This window comes from Corvus brachyrhynchos, unplaced genomic scaffold (genome assembly GCF_000691975.1).
Source record: "Corvus brachyrhynchos isolate BGI_N302 unplaced genomic scaffold, ASM69197v1 scaffold59, whole genome shotgun sequence".
Taxonomy (NCBI): domain Eukaryota; kingdom Metazoa; phylum Chordata; class Aves; order Passeriformes; family Corvidae; genus Corvus; species Corvus brachyrhynchos.
Window position 1 is genome coordinate 4,665,092 of NW_008246054.1, and position 20,340 is coordinate 4,685,431.

The window sequence follows — 20,340 nt, forward strand, 5'->3', positions numbered from 1 at the left end:
CGTGTGGCGCCCGGCCCGGGCCCCCCCGCAATGGCGGCTCTGAGGGCGCACGGTCATAACCACGGCCCGCGGCCGAGGGCGCCACAGCACCCCAAACACTGTGTCCATCCCCCTCCCCACTCTGGGGCATCAGTGGTGTGCCACCACCATTCAAACAAAATTATTAGAAAAAAAAAACCCGCCCAGGTTTCTAACTAAAATAACCAGACAAGGCACTGGGGAATTTGAGAAAAGCATAATCTGCTTTTTTTTTTTTAATTTTTTTTTATTTAAATAAGGAGAATTCTTTCATATGGAAAGAGCTAATACAATCACATATTTGAAAGGAGAAACAATAGGTACTGAAACGAGAAGGGCAATAAAGAGTGTGCCGCAACTGGCCTGGTGATTCCGTGATTCAAATTCCGGTCCGAGTAAAAGTTTCCAAAAAATATAAACAGGTTGCACGTTACACAATTATCCATCGTCTGCCCTTTCAAATATCTGGTCTACATGAAAAGACAAAGAGAGGAAAGGCCAAAAAAAATTTACTATACAGGTCATGAAGTTAAAAGCTTTAAGGAGGACAATATCCCCTTGAGAAACAACAAATGCAATTTATACAGAACCAGAGGGAGGATTCCAGCTAAGGACAATGCCTCGAGACATGCTAAAGGGTGAGCGCCTCACTGCTGCAGCTGTGATTCCTGGGGGAACAGCCAAGGACACCTGGAGCAGCCAGAACAAGCCAAGCGAGTGTCTATGGCCACTGGGAAAACCTGGTGGTCTTTGGATTAAAATAAACAACAAAAATAGCTGGACTCTACCGTCTCTTTTTTGCTTCAGTAAAATGCACCTTTTCTGTCCATGGGCCACAACTAAGCACGCTGGCGGCTGTTGTGAATTAAATTTTATTCACAAATGCAACTTTCTTATGAAGAAACTGGGCTGCTGAATAAAAAATAACCAGTGCTACAAGGAATTAACCTGTGCTTAACCAGCCTGGAGTAAAAGGGAGGGTTAAGAAAATGCAACTGAAGGAGGTCCTGGCATGCAAGGGTGCTGGCTGCAACGTGACTGGAGTAGCCTAGAGGTGAGACACAGCAAAAACACTCGGCTCAGTTTGAATACCTATCTATAAACACACAGGAACCACAGGGCAGCTTGTAGCTTTGCAGCATTCCTGTAAGGAAGGTGTTGATGGAGTGAGTGCCTCTGTGTGAACACCACACACAACGGACAGCAAACACATCCAGAGGTGCTGACACTGCACAGCTGGCACAGCCAGGAGCAAGCTATGGAACATGAACAGCAATACCTGTGTCACTGGTGACTGTGCTGCTTCTGCTTGTCATTTAAAATATACTGGAGTGCTTTTTTACCCCCCCCCCAGACTTCAACGTTGATTTATTTTTAAATGAAGAGCTAACAGCAGAAGTGGTGAGGAAAGCAGCACTGACTGGGGAGCTGCTGGCCATGACTCACTGTGTGACATGGAACTGATCACACAGGGGCTTCAGACCCTCTTGCTGAACATGAGCAGCAAGTCAGCCTCTGAAAATTCCTGCTTCACCCACTGTTGCTGGAAAGATGGATTCCACCCTTCCCTCCCACTGCACCCTGCACCTTTCCCAGCAGAAGGAAGCTGCAATTTGGTAGCTGACTTCCAGTTAAAGCAAAAGCAACTCACAAAGGAATAAATCAGCAATAAATCAACCCTTCAGGAGTGCAGACAGCAAGCAGAAGGACTCTCTGTAACTGTGTTGATACTGTGCCATCTCCATCCTCCTCTCCATGCTGGATTTTTTATCAGCATTCCAGCTCCCTTGGCATTTCTGCTCCTTTGAGGATCAGAGGCTTTTCCTTTTGACTCCAGAGCACCACAAACTGCACTAACCTTGAACTAGCTTTAAACAAACAAACAAACAAGCAAAAATATATGCCAGAGAAGGATATTGCACCGTAGAAATTTGGGCTCTAAAACTGCTTTCCATCACACAAAACTCCACTAAGTGAGAGAGTCTTGCCAACTGCAGCTGACAGTCACGCAAAGGTGAGGAATGGAATGAAGCTCACATGCATTTCTTGGCCTTTCCTGCACAGAATAATTCAGACATAATATATAAATAGAGCAGTGAAACAATTACTTTTTCACCTAGACCTACAACATCAAATACGTATAAATAAATTCTAGTGTTTTATTCTGTTGGGGGAAGGAATGGAGGGATTAAAAGAGAAAGAAGGGTGATCTTTTTCAACAGGAAGTTTTGTAGTTCTGATGGCATTTACACCAGAGGGACTGCAGTAACTTGGATCTTGCAATAACCCAGTTTCTCCAACACGTTTGACCATTCTGAAGTCATACAGGTGGGAGGAAGGAGGTTAATGTCTTTGTAAAGCTGAAGTAGTGTGTCTAGAGTAGGGAAGAGATGAGAAGAGGGGGGCTCAGGTAAGTCTCTTTAGCCATTAGTTAAGATTCTGGGCTCGTATTAGCTAGGGCCAGCTGGGCAGAAGGATAATAAAAAAATCCCAAACAGACAATTCTGCTGTTTAATGGTATTTCAAGGGAGAAAATACAAATGAAGGTGGAATGACTTACTGGTGGTGCAATCTTTGGAAAACACTGGGAGCAGGACTAGCAGATGAGGATGCAGGTCTGGGAGATGTCTGAAGGTTGGGGGAAATATTTGTCGCTAAATCTCAAACCCTGTACTTTAAGGAGGATGCTAGAGAGACGCTGGCACACTCTGCTCTGAAATTAAAATCCATAAAACCTAAGAAAAAAAGAGCTCTTATTTTTTCTTGAAGTACCATGCTATCCCTTTCCCTTCGGGTTCTCTGCCATGATCCATGGGGACACCTGTGCAGAGGGGACATTACTATGCCTAAGTTAGTTTAGGTTTCTAAGCTCTTTAAAGCTACTGTATAAAAATCATATTTATGCCTAGCTTAAAACTTCAAATGCATCCTTACAAAGTTACAAAGGATCTTTTTCCAGAAAGGGAAGAGGGAGAAAAAAAAAAAAAAAAAAGGCAAACAAAGAAACAAGAACACCTTTCAGATCCCTTCCCCAATACATTCTTTGTTCAAAATATCTTCTTTGGAACCACCACCAAATGACTTTCTGCCACCCAGCAGAGGCTGACGCACAGCCCATGAGCAAGCTATCATCTCCAAAAATGGTTCTGTCCCTCACTTCAGAGTGACCAGCCTACTTTACATTTTGAAAGAGCTAAACAACACAAACCAAGTTAGCTGAAAGTAGTTTTTACTTTAGACTACCATCAGGTGAAGGACTCCAAGCCCCTTCAGGAACTTTTAAGTCCGTCCTAAAAAAATCTACGTATACACGCGCGCGCACACACACACACACGCACATAAACCAAAACCAAACAGCCAAAGAAATAAAACCCAACCTCTCCCACTGGGATCTTCCTTGTGTAGATCATCAAATACTGGAGAGGAGTGGTGAGGTGACGATGCTGTACACACACTGTATGCAACTGCATCAGAGTAAAGAACCCTTTGCTGTTCACCTGGGGAAGGAGAGAAGGATGATTCCAAACTGCCTCTGTAACCATGCGCTTCCAACCCAAAGCAGGAGGTTCCAAATGTGCCTTGCAGAGGGGCTCCCTTACCAACACGTTTCTATGCAAATTTTACAAAAGGCTGTGGATTAGAGGAACAGAAAGCAAGACTCAGGGAAAAGAGCAAAGCTTAGGAGAGCAGCCCCGAGGGATGGACACAATATAGGACAAGTCTCAGGAGACATGAAGAATTCAAGCAGCCAAGGCAGGGAGCATGAGAGAGCATCACAACTACAAAAAGTAGTCCATACAGACCCGTTGGCTCTAGCCAACTCTTCTGACCCATGTGCTGTGAGGAGAATTTTTTTTCTTCCTAACATGTTACAAAACACGTTTTGTAAATCTATGATTTACATCTTCTTGTGTGTTTTGCAGTCACTAAAAAAATCCGAAACCCGCAAAAAGGAAAAATCAAACCCCTAGATCTGTATGAGTTTGCAACAGAAATTTGGTGGTTTGGTTTTTTTTTCCTTAAAATGAAAATGCCGAATTTTATTGTGCACAAAGCACCCCAAAGCTGTGTTGAAGTGGTGCAAGTTTCAGGATTTATGCACTGATGTACTATGTCTTTAGTACACATTTACTCCTAATGCAAGCACTGCTTCTAGCTTCAAACAAAAATACTGAAAAATTAACAAATGCCATAACTGTCCTGGTTTTTTTTAATCAAATAGTCTGAAAGACTAAATCATCTGGGGAAATAACCCAAACAAACTCAAACTCTCAACATAGCACAGAACCATATACAAAACCAAGCAGTTTTGTCAGAACACATTTTAGCTGAAGGGAATTCTTTTCTGAAAGGAATGAGGAAAGCAGAAAGAAGGGGGGGAATGAGAGAACATATAAAAGTTCTGCTATAAACAAAGATACAGCTTTTTTGTAAAAACCTCAGCTGCCTTTAAAATGAAAAACCTCAAACTAACCCCTCTCCCCCAGTTGCCACTCTGCTGAGACAGAAGTAAGGAAGGAGAAGGACGGGCTTTGCCAAGTGAGCGATCACAGCTACCTGTGGATGGGGCATGGGGGGAGAAATAAAAAAAAATGGCTAAAGCCACTTAAAAGTCACATGATTGGTTTGTTTTAAAGCAAGCAGGTCAATGTCATATCCACTGTTTCAAACTGCTTTGTTGGGAGAGGGGCTTGAATGATGTCGCTGTAGTCAGTCAGTGTGGGGTGGGGATAGATCTGGTGAGATTTTCAGGACATACAGTGGGGTCCAGTCTAAGCTGTGGTGCCTTTCAGGCAGCAGGACCAGCCGGGCATCAGAGGTGCTCCTAGGCCTTGCTCTCCTCCACTTTGACTGCCTGAGGTTTGATCGCTCCTGTGCGCACTGGCTTCATCTGGTTTGTGGAGGCTGTTTCTTGCAGCTTCACTGCTCCCAGATTGGCTTTGTTATCATCCACCCGCTGCTTTGCCTTTTGACACAAAAACCAAAGCATTAGCTAGGACAGACACCTCTAGGCAGACAGAATAAGCAAACTTCATGAAAGACATCAAATTTGCTCCTGTAACACCTCACATTTAAGAATCTCAGTGTCTCACATACTTGGCAATGCAAGTAACTCATAAATATTCTACAGTAGAACAGGTAATCCTCTAATCTCTCCTGACTTTCAAACTACACAGCATTACTCTTGGACTCAGTAGAACACCCACCTAGCCAGGGGAAAATACCAGCTCCCACATGAACCTTCAGTTAACACAGGCCTTTCTACCTTGCTGCCTCTCCTCTGCAGCCCAAGGCACAAACACAACAGTGCAGAAGAGCAGGTATTTTTGGGCTGTACAAAGAACTCAGGTACACTACCTGTTGTACATAGTGTCCTTGCACAGAGCCCATGCTCACTGCTGGTCCCGACGGCTTCCCGCTGGGGCTGGCAGAGCTAGGCCTGGAAATCGAAGAGTCGACAACATTCATGGAGTAAATTCTACAATGGAATGAGAGCCTTATTCATGTGTGAAAGTAAAAGAGACAGCAAAGCAGCAATAGACAGGGCACGAGTTTGTGCTGTGCAGATCAGTGAGCTCCACAGTCCAAACGACAACACACAGGTGGATTAGGAGAGAAAAAAAAAACAAAAAAAACCTGAGTGTCCCAAAAGCCTCAATGACCTGATGTGTATAGACATATGCACTCCCATCTTCAGGACCATTAACATTTATTCAATGATCCTCTCACCTCCACAAGGAACAAAAGCACACACCAATTCCAACCTTTGAGACTTAGTGAACAGGTAACTTTATGCACTTCCCACAAAGCACCACGTCAGATACACACACTGGCCCACACCCAAAATGAAAGCCATGACCATGCACTCAGATACGAGCATTTGGATTGAAGTAAGCCCATTCTAGACATGAAGATCCAGGTGGATCTTGTACAGGGATGATGGGTGCACCACATGTTTCTCCCCCATCCTGACTAAGGAGCCCAAGTTCTGTGAACATCTCACCTGTACGTGTGTGAGGATGGTACAGACCCTCCGGAGGACATGCTCTGTTTACCATCGGAGAAATGAAACCCTTTCATTTCCATCTGGGAGGACTACAGAGGAAAATGAGTGAGAGAGAGTATCATCTTTGCATTTACAAATCACTCATTACTTCATATAAACACTCAAGCCAAATCTTTGCCCTTCTCCCCATTGTGCCCATTAAAAGAAGTAGTATTTTTCAGGTGAAGAAAGTGAGGCTTGTAAGTGAAATAATCTGTTTGTATTAAAGCACCAAGCCAGCAGCACAAGCAAATACAGAACCTGGAAGTTAACTGCTGTGCTCTCTCTCCCCTGTAATAAGACAAACTCATTATATGAATCCATCAAACCAGACATGACATTAATATACCTACTCAAATGGACAAGCTTCACAACAGAGTGAAATATCTGGGCAGTATTCCAACTGTGTCTGGAGCTCACCACCCCTCAAGCACTCTGGGGAAACCTGTGTAAACATGTAATAAAACTGGAGACTCCAAACTGGATCAAGGCAGGATGTGGCCCCCTGGAAACAGAATGATGACCAGCAGCAAAACCTGAAAACTGCTGGCTTGCACTTTGGAGATGAGGGGAAAAGGGTTCCTTCATTTTAACAGCAATCCTTGGCTTGGATATTTAAGGATCCCAAACAAGCCATTCTCCCCTTTAACAAGCAAGAAGTAAAACTTCAACGCAGGAGGGGTTACTGAATGCCATGAGCAGCACCAGGACTTAATCCTTACCTCCCTGCTGGCAGCAAGAACAGAAGGTTGGGATCCAGGAGGGAGGATTCTTCGGGGAGCTCCTACAGGCAGGTTTTGCCCCTGAGGAAGCTGGATGGACTGTGGCAGAAGCAGGGGCTGCTGGCCAGAGCCGTAGCGGGGCAGAGGCAGCTGGGAGCCAGGCACAGGCATTGTCAGCTGTGTGACAAGGACATGTAGTTACCTCAATGGCAGTAACAGTCTCGTGTTTGACATGCTGCCTCCCAATACCCTGACAGCACAGCCTTGCCAACAGGAAGCTCCCAAGCAGCGCAGTCTGGCACAGAATAAATTCAAATCACTGTAACGGAGGGACTTTCACACTGAAATGGATGTTCTGGCAGTGCTGCCAACACCCTTATCAGCTGGGTTTATAACATGCCATCAAGTTAACATAACTGCCCTTGGATGGGGCTTTCCTCCATTCCTAGAGCCCAGTTTCCCAGTCTTCCTCATGGTCACTTCACAGGTCTGTTTTCCCTTGATACAATGCCAGTGTCAGACAGCGCAGTGTCACGTGCTTTTGTTTTTGTGTTTGCTGCCCAAGCCAGAAAATCTCCTACACTTTTACACCACAACATTTTGAGGATCAGACCTCTAGAGAAAGCAATGGGGACCTCAGCTCCATGTTTTGTGGTGAGCTTCAAACCAATGATGGATGTAATTAAGAGCAATTACAAAAGACAACGTAGCTCAGGGCTGAGGCGCCTCCTGTTCCCTCAGATTTTCGCACAATTGCTGGATTTGGGAGGTTCTATCAACACTTTGGAATAAATATATAAACCAATCTAAGGCTGGCAAAAGAAACCAAGTTACTCGCTTATGATGGATAAAGCATTTCTTCAAATATTTACTTTGCCAGTATTCTCCTCCTCACCTAAGTTACTTTCAGGATTAACTCTTTACGTCAGTCACAACATAAAAATCCCTCTGAAACAAAAAATAAACCTTAACAAGTTGCACAAGATAAACGTAAGATGAGTTTAATAAAATTATCAAATTTCTCCAGAGAATCAGAGCACATGCCCACAAACACAGCTATGCTCACAGTAGAATTCAATGTTTTTATGTGAACCATGCTTTATTAAAACATTTTCACACATTGAAATTCCTGTTAGAATTCTGCCAAACAGATCAGCAGAAGTTGTAAATAAGACTTGGACGACAAATGAACTGAGAAGACGGATGAGCCTTTAATACGAGTTCCTAGTTGCCCTGGAAGCTGAGGTGATGGGAGAGATGATTGGGATTTGGCTCTCAGAAGAAGTACTTTTAGGACAACCATTGCATCATGGCCTCCTATGCATGCAGCACTGGAAGGTCTGACTTCCAAGTTACAAAATGACATCTCAGCAGGGACAGACAAGGCATTAGCAACCATCTCATTAAATAAGGTGCTGCATATGTGAAACCATGGTTCACAAAACAGTGTCTCAGGGACATCTTCTGCCTCTTTACAAAGCGTTTAGTTCAGACAGACATGTTACAACCCATTCTCAGAAACAAGTGGCTGTGAATTAGCCTGGACCAAAGGAGTGGCTCGCCAGTCCTGCTCCTAACCTGTGTGAGCTGAGAGTCCATCATCTGGGAGGCTCCCATACCAGCCTGGTTTATCTGCCCCTCATAAACCAGTGCCTGGCTTCCGTTCATGGGCTGATAGGGGGACCCAGACTGGGTTTTCACCACCTCCAAGGGCTGCATGCCTGGGAAGGCGGAATACGGAGGCTTCAGAGCAGTGCCTCCTGTCAGGACCATGGTGCTGGGCTGGGACAGACTGGGGTGCATATACACCTGAGACCTGCAAGAGAAAAACATGCTTCAGTCATTATGCACAAAACCTTTGGAGACTGTACAAACACACCCTACCAAACTGTATCTGGCCTGCCATCAGTTCTCAGACAACTAAACTGACAGCTTAGAAATAAGCTGTGATGCCACTTTCCATTTTAGTTACTAGGGTTTTTTACTTCCACTCTTAAGCTTTTACAACCACGTCCTTGTGTTGCAGGAATATTCAACAGAACAACATTGAGTAGTATCTAATATTTATGTTTCAATATCCCACGGAACCACCTGTGGATTACCAGTTAAGGGAGGATTCAGGGTACCAAAAGCCTGCAGCAGTTTTGCAAACCAGGAAAAAATGAGAAGTTAAAGATTCCAACAGCTATAGCAAATAAGGGATTTTTTTTTTTAAACCTCAGTGTTTAGGCTTCTGAGGCACTAAGTACTAATTCACATTTTTCACTCTCATGCTCCCTACACTGGCACTGTTATTAGGGGAAGGGAACAGCAGTCCAACAAAGGGGAAAGGGAAGATGAGTGTGGAGTATCTGATCAACGTACACAGAAATCAGGAACATAAGCGAGCAAGCCACAAGGAAAGGAAAACTGGAAGCAGTTACCTGAAGGGCTGTATGGAGCTGTACATCTCCTGGGACTGGGAAACAGGCAGACCACCCCTCAGCCCAAGCTGAGCTTGGGCCTGTAAGGATGTGTGGAGGGAAATGGGAATCTGTTGAGCAGCAGCAGCCTGCAGAAGAAATGAATATGACTGAGAGGTACAAGAGAAGCCAGAAACTCTCCAAGGCGGTTAAAAACCCATCAGTTTCCTGCATGAGTCAATCTGCAGTGACAATTATCTACACCGTGCCTTTACCCAGCCCTGCATCATTCCCCAGAACAGCAGCACTGCCAGGGAAGAAGACAATGCACAGGCACCCAGAGGTTGATGCCAGCAAGAGGCATTTGATGGACACGAAGGAACCAACATGCTCCTCACATAAAGCAGGCACTGACAATCCCAGGTCTCACCTGCCTGTACTCTACCTTGAAAGAGCTCTCCCCAGCCCTACCAACATCCTATTTACTAGTGAAGTTACTAATCATTATTGACTGGCTGGGGAATTTACTGAAAGTCACTTCATCTCACACAAGGCTCAGCATCTGCTTCAGTTAAAACCAGTCCAAGGGCACTGGTACAGAAGGGGAAAAACTCCTCAATTCCCTCCTTTCAGTTTTACTAACCTCTGACACCCACTGGGAAGTAGCATTCAAGGAACCTAAAGGGAGCCACATTTAAGTTCCTTTGGGCTATGAAAGGGAAAAGTTACTCCTCATTTCTTAAGTGCCACCCTGAAGAATCCTTGAAAAACCACTTGCAAGCTGTATTGCTCCCTTACCTGTTGGTAGCTTTGCTGCTGAGGTATCGTCTGAGGGACCAGGCGCGGCTGACTTGCAAACACGTGGCCATCCAGATACAGGGGTGGAATATGGTTACCTGGACATCAGAAAAGGCAGGCTGTAAATTCAAGGTACAAGGGAGACACAGACACAGTAGACTGCAGAGATCTGCAGGTCAATACTATTTCCTACCTCTCAGCAAGTCAACACAAACATGGTACCCATTCAGAAGAGTCTGCAAAGCTCCTACCTCCACATAACAACATCAGCAATAGCAGGATTGCTGAGAATTAATCATACCTTTCTCTAAGAGGCTAAATGTAAACCCAGGTTTCCCACCTCCACAAAAGAGTCAGACACTAGCAGTTCAGAAGTTGGTAACCTGTACTCCAAACTAAATGCCAGAAATCTGCTCTGCAACCATCTCATCTTTGCAGCTAAGAGGCACAGAAAGAGCAAACACGGCATTTAAGACCTTGACACAGGAGACCTAAAAGCCATATTCACCCCAAGGGTGGCACCCGCTAGCCACTCCTGTGCTTCTGTGCAGATCTCAACCACAGGATTAAGCAGCAAGATTAGAGTGGGTGAGGAAGGAAATCACCTGACTTGAAACAATCTGTTTACCAAGTGGAAGCTAGTAACAGAGTCACTACACATTTCACTCTGTTCTTGAATTGAGACATGAGAAAGACAGTGCATACATGAGAAGCCCTTTGGGACCCAGGAGTCAGAGAATCCCAGAACATTTCCTCTTTCCAGAGGAAAAAGCAATTATTACATTAATTACACATACTACCATGACTGAGTTCAGCTTTCTTCCCCCCTCCCAGAGTTCTGCGAGCTGTAAGCCAGCTGTTGTTATTACATACAAAGAGCTGAAGGTGCTCAGAACCTGTGACTTCAATGGCAAAACAAGCAGAGGAATGGCTGATACTGATACTGGGACTGTTGAAGCCTCTCAGCCATAGGTCTCTCTCTTTATATTCTACTGGGCACACAGTAAAGGGTAAGCAAGATCTATCGAGACATCAGAGAGACTTGCCACTACACAGGGAGAGCTGTCTTTGTATTAAGCTTAGACCAGTCACATTCTTCTAAGTGGAGAGACAGTCACTCTCTCTGTCTTGCCTGAATTGTTAAGAATCTGTCAAACACCAGCCAGCCAGTTACTCTACATGGAAGCTATTCTCACCATGCTCTCATCTACTAGAACCAGAGGATGACTCCCAGATAGCAACCAGACAATGCCAATGCTGCTGCAGTTTGCAGGTACCTGGAATAGATGCAGAAGGTGCTACAGATGCCACAGGCATAGGAGGCATAGAAACTCCACCAAAAGAGCTGTAGCTGACACCGTTGGAAGCTCCAACACTGGAAGGAGGCTGGATGCCTGAGCCTGCACCTCCTGGGGAGCTCTGTTCTGGTAAACTCGGAGAGTTTTCCCAAGCTTTACGAGCAGACTCCATCTATGGAAACAAAGGACAATAACTACAGACAGTTCAAATGGGGAGGACAGTACCAAAGCCCAGAGCTGCTCATCTGTGTCCTATGAGCTCAAATTCACTGCAGTCTAGACATAGTAGAAAGCTGACAGGTCTGAGGTCACGGGGTTCCACAACAATTTCTAATGGGCAAGAATCCTTCACAAATACTCAAACCCCTTGGTATTTGCTCAGCTTCTTGGGTTTGGGGTGGAGGTGGTTTTTGTTTTGGTTTATTTGGTTTTGTTGTTGTTCTTGTTTGTACACTTGGGTGGGTTTTGTTTGGTTTTTCCCTCTCTTTACACCACCAGGCTTCCCAGGATCCCTGAGCAGCCACCTTACCCAGTACTGAAATAGGAAAGCTCTGTTGCACTGGTTCTACAATCGGCAAGGACTTCCTGCATCCAAGCCTTGAAACACATACCCCTGCACTCATGCTGAACAGCACATAGGCACAACTTTTACAGAAGCTAATCCAAGTTCAGCAATACCTAACAAAACACTCTGGGAAAGCTCTCCCCACCCTACCACTCTGCTCACAGAGACATGGTATGCACACACCTTCAGCTTCCTTACCTTAAGAGTAAGGTCTGCAGTGGGGAAGGACATGGGGTTCAGGCCGATGCAGCGCTGGAGGTGATGATCCCTTCGCAGGATGGGAATGGACTGTGTTAACCCTGCCTGAGGGGAGAGTAGTAAAAGGTGAATACTTGTGAACTCTTAGGAGAATGTTAAGAGCCACCGAGGCTGACAGAGGCTCAGCTGTGCAGCTCCAGTAACTGCACCTCAAAGACTTCAGTCCCCTGTAGTACTGCAGGAGCCAAGTACCACATTCAACCAGGATCCATTCTGCTCTTGCAATAAAGGAAGCTTTGGTTATGTGCGAAGACACCCTTCTATGCTGAACTATACCAGCTTCCATTTAAAAAATCAGTTTGATCAGTAACTTCCATTTGCACGTGCAAAGACACCCTTCTATGCTGAATTATACCAGCTTCCATTTAAAAAAATCAGTTTGATCAGTAACTTCCATTTGCAGAAGAGTTCTCTCTCCTGCCCCGTATTTAGAAACTACCTAAATTTCAAACAAAACCTGTTTCTGAAAAAGCATTTCTGAAAAGAAACACCCTTTAAGACAAATCTCCAAAATCAAAACCAAACAACCTAGAAACTTGGAAGACATTTCAAAAGCACCTTTGTGTGTGTCTCACACTGCTGTCTACAGTTGAGCTACCAGCTGGGCTTTCAGTGTGCTCACTCTTTCACACAGAATATGAAATACCCAGATGGTTGGAATAAGCTGGGAAACCTCCAAAAAGGCCTGACCAGCACGTTACAGTTCTCTGCCTTGCTGTGGCAGATGAGACCTTCTGAGGAAGCTGGGCAGTCAGGGTCTAAACATGCCACTATCTGCATCATGGCCATGTCCAAGACTTGTGTGTCTCAGGGGAAGAGACTGGTAATCTCAGAGATGGCTCTACACAGGTCACAGTGATAATGAAGTTGCTCCCTACATCACTTCTAAGTTTGTGACACTCATTTTACCAAGATACCTCGAGATTTCCATTTTGGATTTTAGTGACATGTGCTGCCTAAGCATGAAATGTGAAGTCAGATGCAAATATGCTTGCTCTCTTTGGAAGCATCTGAGGTTTTCCTGAGGAGTACCTCCAATGAATCCATGCCAGAAGAAAAAATATACTTACATTACTGGCCAAGGCATCCTGCAATTTGGTGACAGGGTTAGCTGCAGTGCCAGAGGCAGAACCAGGTGGCAAGCTGAAGTCAGAGTCCTGAAAAGGCAAAACACATAAAATTCAAATCCAGGTCCATGGACCACCCATCTGCTCTTCATGGTTAATGACTCTAGCTTGAATCATGACATTACAAACTAAAGATTGGCCTCCATAAGCCTTGCCGGGAACAGAAAACACTTCTCAGCGCTCAGCAGCAGGCAACCCCCAGAGGCACACAAAAGCTTGGCCGTAATTTTGTCCCTCATCTCTGTTACCACCCCGGCTGGTCCTTGGGACAGTATTTCCAGGTCGATGCTTCATGTTTGCCAGGACATCTTGAGTACCTGGTTTGTGTCAGTAATGAAATCTAAGGCAAATCTACAGCTGGAAGCTTCCTCTAAATAATCCTTCTGCCTCAAACCACTTTCATGTCTCAACAAGATCAAATCACCAAGAAGATAAAATTAAATTCCATCCTCACTTTAGGATTTACTCCAAATTCAATGGGTGGCACAGGAAGTACAGAATCCACGTGAATTTCCACCCCATTAACAGGGGGAACATTCCCTTCCAGCCGTTCCGTTCCCTCCGAACCCTTTCTGTTTTTCAGGGAGCGTTCGTTGCCGATTGGTCCAGGCTTGTGTTCCTTGTTCTGTCCTGAGCCTTGATCTGAATCCTTAACAGGAAAGCAGAGAGGCTGAGACACAAAGACCAAATAACCCAACCTCAAGCCTTAAAAATGCTATCAAGAACAACACAACCATTTCACAAGGTCTCTCACTCTGCGCTCTGGCTTGGCTGCGAGTCCAGATTACCTTTTTATCAGTTTGCTTCTGCACTTGCTCCTTCTGGCAGTCAGGCTTTGGGTCCACCAGGCCAGCCCCATTCATCTCCTCTGGTTTGAGGGTGCCATATGGAGAACTGCGCTGGGAGGAGGTCGCGGAGGATTCCCGAGACTCCGCGCTCAAGTCAATGCCACTATCCCCCTGGCTGCCTTTAAATCCCTGCTATGCAAAGCACGAAATGTGTTAAAGCCCCGGACTCCGACCCAGCGCCACCGAGGAAGAACATCCCCGAAAACAGCAAGACCATGTCCCCTTTTCAAATCACCGTCCTGGTTAACTGCAAAGGAGTTGGGCCTGACCTGCAGCACCCCTTGGCTGCTCCTTCAGTTCTATACAGCCCTGAGACAGGTGAACTGATGCACCAACCAGACCATGGCTTCAGAGTAAGGAGAAAGTGTCCCACAGAGCAACTAGGCTGAGACTGCCAAACTCACTTCACATGTGACTCAAGCCAAATTTGAACTCTTGGTCTCCAGAGGTGAAACGCTCTGGAACTCCTCTGCCCTCCCTGCATTAAGGCTACAGCTACACACTGCTCACAGGCATGAGGCACAAACAAGACCTATGGGATTCCACCCTCCTCGACCACAGTCTGCATGCAGTGATGAGCACAACCCTGGAATAGCTCTACCACAGTTACTCCAGATTTATACCCTCACACAAGCAGTGCTTGGCTCTCTAGGTCAAGATTTGAACAGCATCAAGCTCAAATTATAACTGCAAAGAGACAGTTTAAAATGGCACAAGCAGAGCTGAGAGTCACTAAGCAGAGATGGAGCAATGAGAAGCATAAAAGCCACCTGCATTAATACTTTAAACACACAATACCTGAAGGGCACATGAGGTGCCACTTACCTCAGTGGTGCTAGACTCGGTACCATTAAAGGTATTTACAGGCTTGCTCCAGGAATCACTGCCAGGAGATTGAACAGAAAGTGCTGGAAAAGAATGGAGGGCAGGGTTCAGCTGCTTGAAACACAGCCGTGAGCACACTCTGTACACATGACACCATTAACCTTCCATTTCTAGACATGAGAAAGGGTATTTTCACCACCTCAGAAAGTTAAGTGTTGCCCAGACATCTGAGACATGACGCAGCAGAGAACACAGGGTATGAGGAGTGAGAGTAGAGAACAGGGAGCAGATTTCTTAGGGAACATGACAACAAGAGAAAGACAGGACAGAGAGAAACAAGGGAGGCACTAGCTGTACAGGGCTAGAGATGAGAAAATGTAGGAAAGCAAAAAAAAAAAAGAAGCCTCAAGTAGATCCAGCCCAACCAGCTAGAAAATGCTGTATAGTAGGATCTTGACATGAAACGAAGACTAAAGAAATAGATTAGGAGACTGACATGGCCAGCAACAGGAGCAAGATGGCTGAACAGTAGAGCTTAGAACAGATGCTACTGCACATGTCTGCCAGCTCCCCCTGCCACTTCCAGCATCAGACAGGAGAGGGTTGTCTCCTCTGAACCATGGACCCCATCCTTGCTGCACACTCAAGGACTCCCCACCTCTGTGAAACCCTTTGGAAAAAAGAGACCCAAACTTACCTGGGCTGTTGCTCTCCCAGATCTCTGTGCCCAGGCTGTTTCCAGACACTGTTACATCACTCTGCTCCAAGCACAGGCTGTTCTGTTTCTTAGCAAATCGAGGTGGAATGCGCGACTGAAGGACGCGGGCCTTGGCTGGTGCCTGTGACAGGAAAGGCGCAGGTGTCAGACTGGGAGGTTCTCCCAGTCTAACAAGGCTGGAAAGAGCCACCTTTTGCAGTGTGAGATTTTGTTCTGGCAATAACACAGTGAGAGTGCAAAGTCCCCCACTGCTCCTGCTGCGCAACATCCCACCAACTACAGCCAGCAGCTGGCTTAGAGAGCCAAGCTGCTTTGGATGAAGACCACTCTACAAACTTAATTCCCAATTAACAGTTCTGCTGCAAGCCAAGAATAGTCAGAAATCCAACTCTCCTTTTCAGACCAGCGGCCCTAAATATGTTTCTGGGGCCCAATACAGGATCTGTACTACTTTGGCACTGTCAGCTGTACGTTCTTCTGTTCACACAAACGCTTTCTGGGGCCCTGTTTCTGACTGCAATCCAAACCATGTAAAAGATCCAACTTTTCTGCCTCCCATTCCTCACCTGAGCAGCCTGTTCCTTCTTCCTTCGCTCCTCTTCCAGCAAACGACGCTGCTTTTTAGTAAGAACCTCAATGAAGCCTTCCCCTGCCATGGAACCAACTTCATTCTCTTCTGCTGTGTTCGACACCCGATTATCAATGATGGTACCTGAACAAAGCACACAGGGGAAAATACAGTGTGCATGTATGTGCATATAAAGCTTTATAATAGCAGTAATTTAAACAGTGCACTCCAAAGAGGATCCACGCCACAGTAAGTTCACCTAGCAACATCACAGCTACATTTTGAAAACAAAATCATGATAGTCTGTTGACATCTACCAGCCACTTTATCTTGCAGGACTTTGCTGTCTCCTCTGCTTCAAGATGAGCACACCTCAGCTGGAGAACTTGGGAACGGGAGCTGTGTGATAATTCAGGTAATTCTCTTTTCAGAGATACTCATTTCTTGTCTCCCTGCCATTAGCTCAGCCTCTAATTCCCCTCTATGGATGCTCTCTCAACTTCCTTCACACAGTATAAATTTCAAGCCCAAAATACATTAGCATCTTAGAGAGAAATACAGAAATATTCTCCCTCAACACAAACTTTCAATAGAAGAAACATTAGAGACACTGTCAGATCTGGCTGAAAAGTTTGCGTTTAAAAATTAACAACAATTTTACCTTCCATGTTTTTCTATTCAGATACACAAGAATTTTCTCGTTTCTGTAAACGAATGGAAAAAAGGCCCTAATCTGATATTAAAAATTGCACTGGATTGAATCAGTCTGGCTTGGAAGTCAGCCACAATGTGTAATCCTCTTAAAGAAACAAATTAATCAAGACACTCACTTCCATAACTCAGTTCAAACTGTGACAAGGCCTCTCCCTTCTCACTTGCTCTTTGCGCAGTGGATTTGTGCTCCTTCTCTGGCTTTTTACCCGGCCCCTCAGCACTCTCCGAGTTCACATGGGAGGCCCTATCCAAGCTGTAAATGGAATGGCTGCTCCCACCACTGGTGCTGCCAAGGCCTCCTCCTTCTTCTGGAGACCTACACAGAAAGAAGGAAAACAATTTAGTTTTGTCAGTAGAAGACGAATAAAAGTGACAAGAAGAAAATGCATGGGGTGTATGTCCACTCCTTCAACATCTGCATATCAGGTAACAGATCAGAAAACAACGTTACCTTTTGCTCTTTATCAGGGTTCCGTTCTGCTGGCTCTCGTATCTGGAAGCTGCTCCCACCCCAGTCCTGACGGACTGCTCTGCAAACCCTGCTGGCTCAGCTTTGCGGCTCTGCCTGTCCACCAGTGGCCTCTGGCTTGAGAAGCTCCTCTTTGCCAGTTCCCTCTTCTCTCCCAAGCTCCCGGTGCCAAGGCCACCTTCCAGCTGGCTCTCACTCTCTGGAACTCCATCTCTTCTCTCTCGCCGCTCACTGAAGTCACTGCTCTCAGACGCTGTCTCCCACTCCTCATTGGCATGGTCCGAAGAGTTTTGGTAGGACAGCTCAGGAGAGCGTCTGCCCGAGACGCTGCTCTTCTCTGCAGGGCTCAGCTTGGGTCTCCCTGGCCACTGGCTGGGCAGCAGGTTGGGGCCTCCCTCCTCGGGGTTCCACTGCCCAACCGATTCCCTCTCTTGCCTGAGGCGCCTGAACCGTGGGGGCTTGTCCTGGCGGGGGGGACGCCGCCTCCTGAAGGGCCTGTTCTCTATGTTCTCCTGATCCGCTGAGTAATCCTCCTGGAAAAAGTGCCTTTTGTCATCCAGATGACTCTCATCAAAAACCCGGCTGGAGAAAGAATCCGTGTGTTTGTAAGAGTCCTGAATGTAGTCCCTGTCAGACTGCTGCCTGCTCCCGAAAGCGTCTGATGGAGATGTGTGGCTGTACTCCTGCCACCCTCCTCCCCCACTCCTGCCTTGCCACTGGCTGGGCTCCTTACCCAGGAACCCCCTTCGCCCATAGCCAGAGTTGCTCAGTCTCGGCGGCAGCGATCTCCCAAAGGCTCTTGGAGCCCTCATCTTAGGATCCAGGCTATTGTGATCATCTGAATAGATTTTGTTGGACCTCCAAGACTCTTTGAAGTCTCCCTTTTTCAAATCACTGTCCTCCCTGTCCAGCACAGAGCCTTCATTGCTATTTTCCGAGCCCCTCTGCCGGCGACGTTTGGGGAGCTCCTCATACTCTGACCCTTCACTGTGCGTCTCACTGGCAATCCGGCGCCTTGGTTTGCCTCTGGGGAAGTCCTCTGGCTGGTTGAACTCCCGGAGCCCTCGGCCCCGGCTGCTCCTCTGGTTGTTGTAGACACCCCTGCTGCTCACAACTGTGCCTCGGCCTCTGAAAGTGAACTCTCTGAAGCCTCTCCCTCGCCCACGCCCTTGACCTCTCCCACCAAAAGCTTGCTCCTCATCAATGAAGATCCAGTTGTTTCTTTTAGTGGGAGGGAGATCACTGGTCTCTCTGGATAGTTTTTTCTCCCAGGTTCTTTCTGGCTTCTCTTCCTCCTCCTCCTCCTCTTCTTCTTCTTGGGATTTCTCAGCCTCTCGTGCAAGACTGGTTTGGGAAGAACCTTTGTCATCCAGCAGGTAACGTGTGGAGTTCAGCAAGGCAGCAGAGTCATCTGACTCATTTTCTGCCTTCTGAACAGCTGCCTTCTCCTTCAGTGGGCGTGAGCTGTCCTCTCCCTCCAGTTTAACCTTCTCCATCTCCTTCTCCTTCTCTTCCACCTTGAGGGCTTTCAGGACTGGTTTTTTAATGGGGCCCGACCGCCGTGTCCTCCCCATTTGCTCCTGGTGCTGCCCGCTGGTGTTGCGGCTCTCAGGAGCCCACTCTGCTGTCTCTTCAGTGGCCTGTTTGGTACTGGTTCCTTCTTTCTTCCATGGGTCAGCACTGAACGACTGCTCATCCCGGGGCACTTCTTCAGCAGCTTCTGCTGCCGTCTCCGCAGGTTTCTGATGGTGGCTGATATCCCAACCATTATATTCAGGCTTCTTCTCTGCTTGGATAAAATCAGGCTCGAGGGGCGAACACCTCAGGTTCGCATGGCGGCTGCCAGCAGTACAGGCTTCCTGCACGCTCTCCTGATGCTGAAACAGGAGATCCTGGCCTATCCTCTGAGAAGACAGGCAGCTGTCAAAGTCTGCTTGGGCCTTCTTGTCAAAAGCATTCAAATACTCCTCCCCTCTCTCCTCAAAGAGATCTCGCTGAGTGCTCAGACTCTCCGGTCTTCCAGAAGCAGAGTAACTTTCATTCCTGAGAATGAAACAAACAACAAACAAAGGAAAGTCAGGTAATGCAGAGCACAGCACAGCTCCAAGGGCCCAGGCTGCACACAAGAGGTGAAAAGAAATAGACTGGGGTTTATGCTAAATCATGAGGCATTGAACCTATAAATACCAAAACGCTGGGCAGAGCTGCTGTGGCCCCAGGCTGTACTGCCTGGTTTGTTAAATCAATGCATGATAAAGAAAACAGTCCCTATGATGGGCAGCAAACTTAAGAAATAAAGGGAGATTCTACCTCCAACAACATGGAGATCTGAAAACAACTGGTTTTAGAATGTCCAAAAAATGTAGGAGATAAACTAGAAAGCATCAGAATTTTTGTCTCATTGTTTTTTATACCTTTCCCATGTAGGTGACAAGTCCCCCTCTCCCTCTGAACAGGCTCCAAGCTGGTCAGATATAGAATTTCTGAATAGCTCAGTCTGTAAACACCTCTTACAGCAAAAACACTCAGGAGAGTAAGGGTGCTCCCAGATCAGCACCTGGGCCTGTTCACAGACATCTTTCAGGTCAGCTCTACACCCACTTTTCAGTAGATGACTTACAGCAGCACCTCCCATGGCAGCATGCATGAGGACAGGGGAATTCTGCACTCACCTGGCATGCAGCCCCTCCATGCTCATGCTGTCAGCCTGTTTTTGATGTGACAGGGAGTATCCTTTGCTCTGCAGAGACGTGTAGCTGTCCTGGCCCCACACTGGCACAGGATCCAAGGGAGCAGTTTTCCTCTCTGCCTGCCCTGCTTGACAGTTCTGATCTTCAGACCGACAGCTGCTCCCACCAATGGAGACCTGCTGAATCATGGGCTTCATAATTCCTGCTCACGACAGAGTTCATGCCATTAGCACCACGATCTCACAGACAAGAAGAATTTAACAATCTCCTAGCT

General features: G+C 46.5%; 1 protein-coding gene across 7 annotated transcripts in view; it reads right to left on the reverse strand.

Annotated features, from left to right (window-relative positions):
• Positions 1-223: 223 nt before the first annotated feature.
• PRRC2B (proline rich coiled-coil 2B) overlaps positions 224-20,340 on the reverse strand; it is a 33,588-nt gene continuing 13,471 nt past the window's right edge. For 3 of the 7 annotated variants that reach the window (XM_017745502.1, XM_017745503.1, XM_017745500.1), the window contains exons 14-31: positions 20,049-20,268; positions 17,359-19,419; positions 17,024-17,223; positions 16,192-16,337; positions 15,605-15,746; positions 14,908-14,990; positions 14,023-14,214; positions 13,689-13,883; positions 13,178-13,264; positions 12,048-12,152; positions 11,264-11,456; positions 9,987-10,084; positions 9,210-9,337; positions 8,365-8,602; positions 6,787-6,963; positions 6,023-6,114; positions 5,377-5,497; positions 224-4,984 (exon numbers count right to left, since the gene is read on the reverse strand). In XM_017745502.1, the coding sequence (XP_017600991.1) occupies positions 4,844-4,984; positions 5,377-5,497; positions 6,023-6,114; positions 6,787-6,963; positions 8,365-8,602; positions 9,210-9,337; positions 9,987-10,084; positions 11,264-11,456; positions 12,048-12,152; positions 13,178-13,264; positions 13,689-13,883; positions 14,023-14,214; positions 14,908-14,990; positions 15,605-15,746; positions 16,192-16,337; positions 17,024-17,223; positions 17,359-19,419; positions 20,049-20,268 (4,619 nt within the window). In that variant the 3' untranslated portion in view covers positions 224-4,843. The other 4 variants (XM_017745504.1, XM_017745501.1, XM_008642200.2 and 1 more) reach the window with 4 other exon arrangements.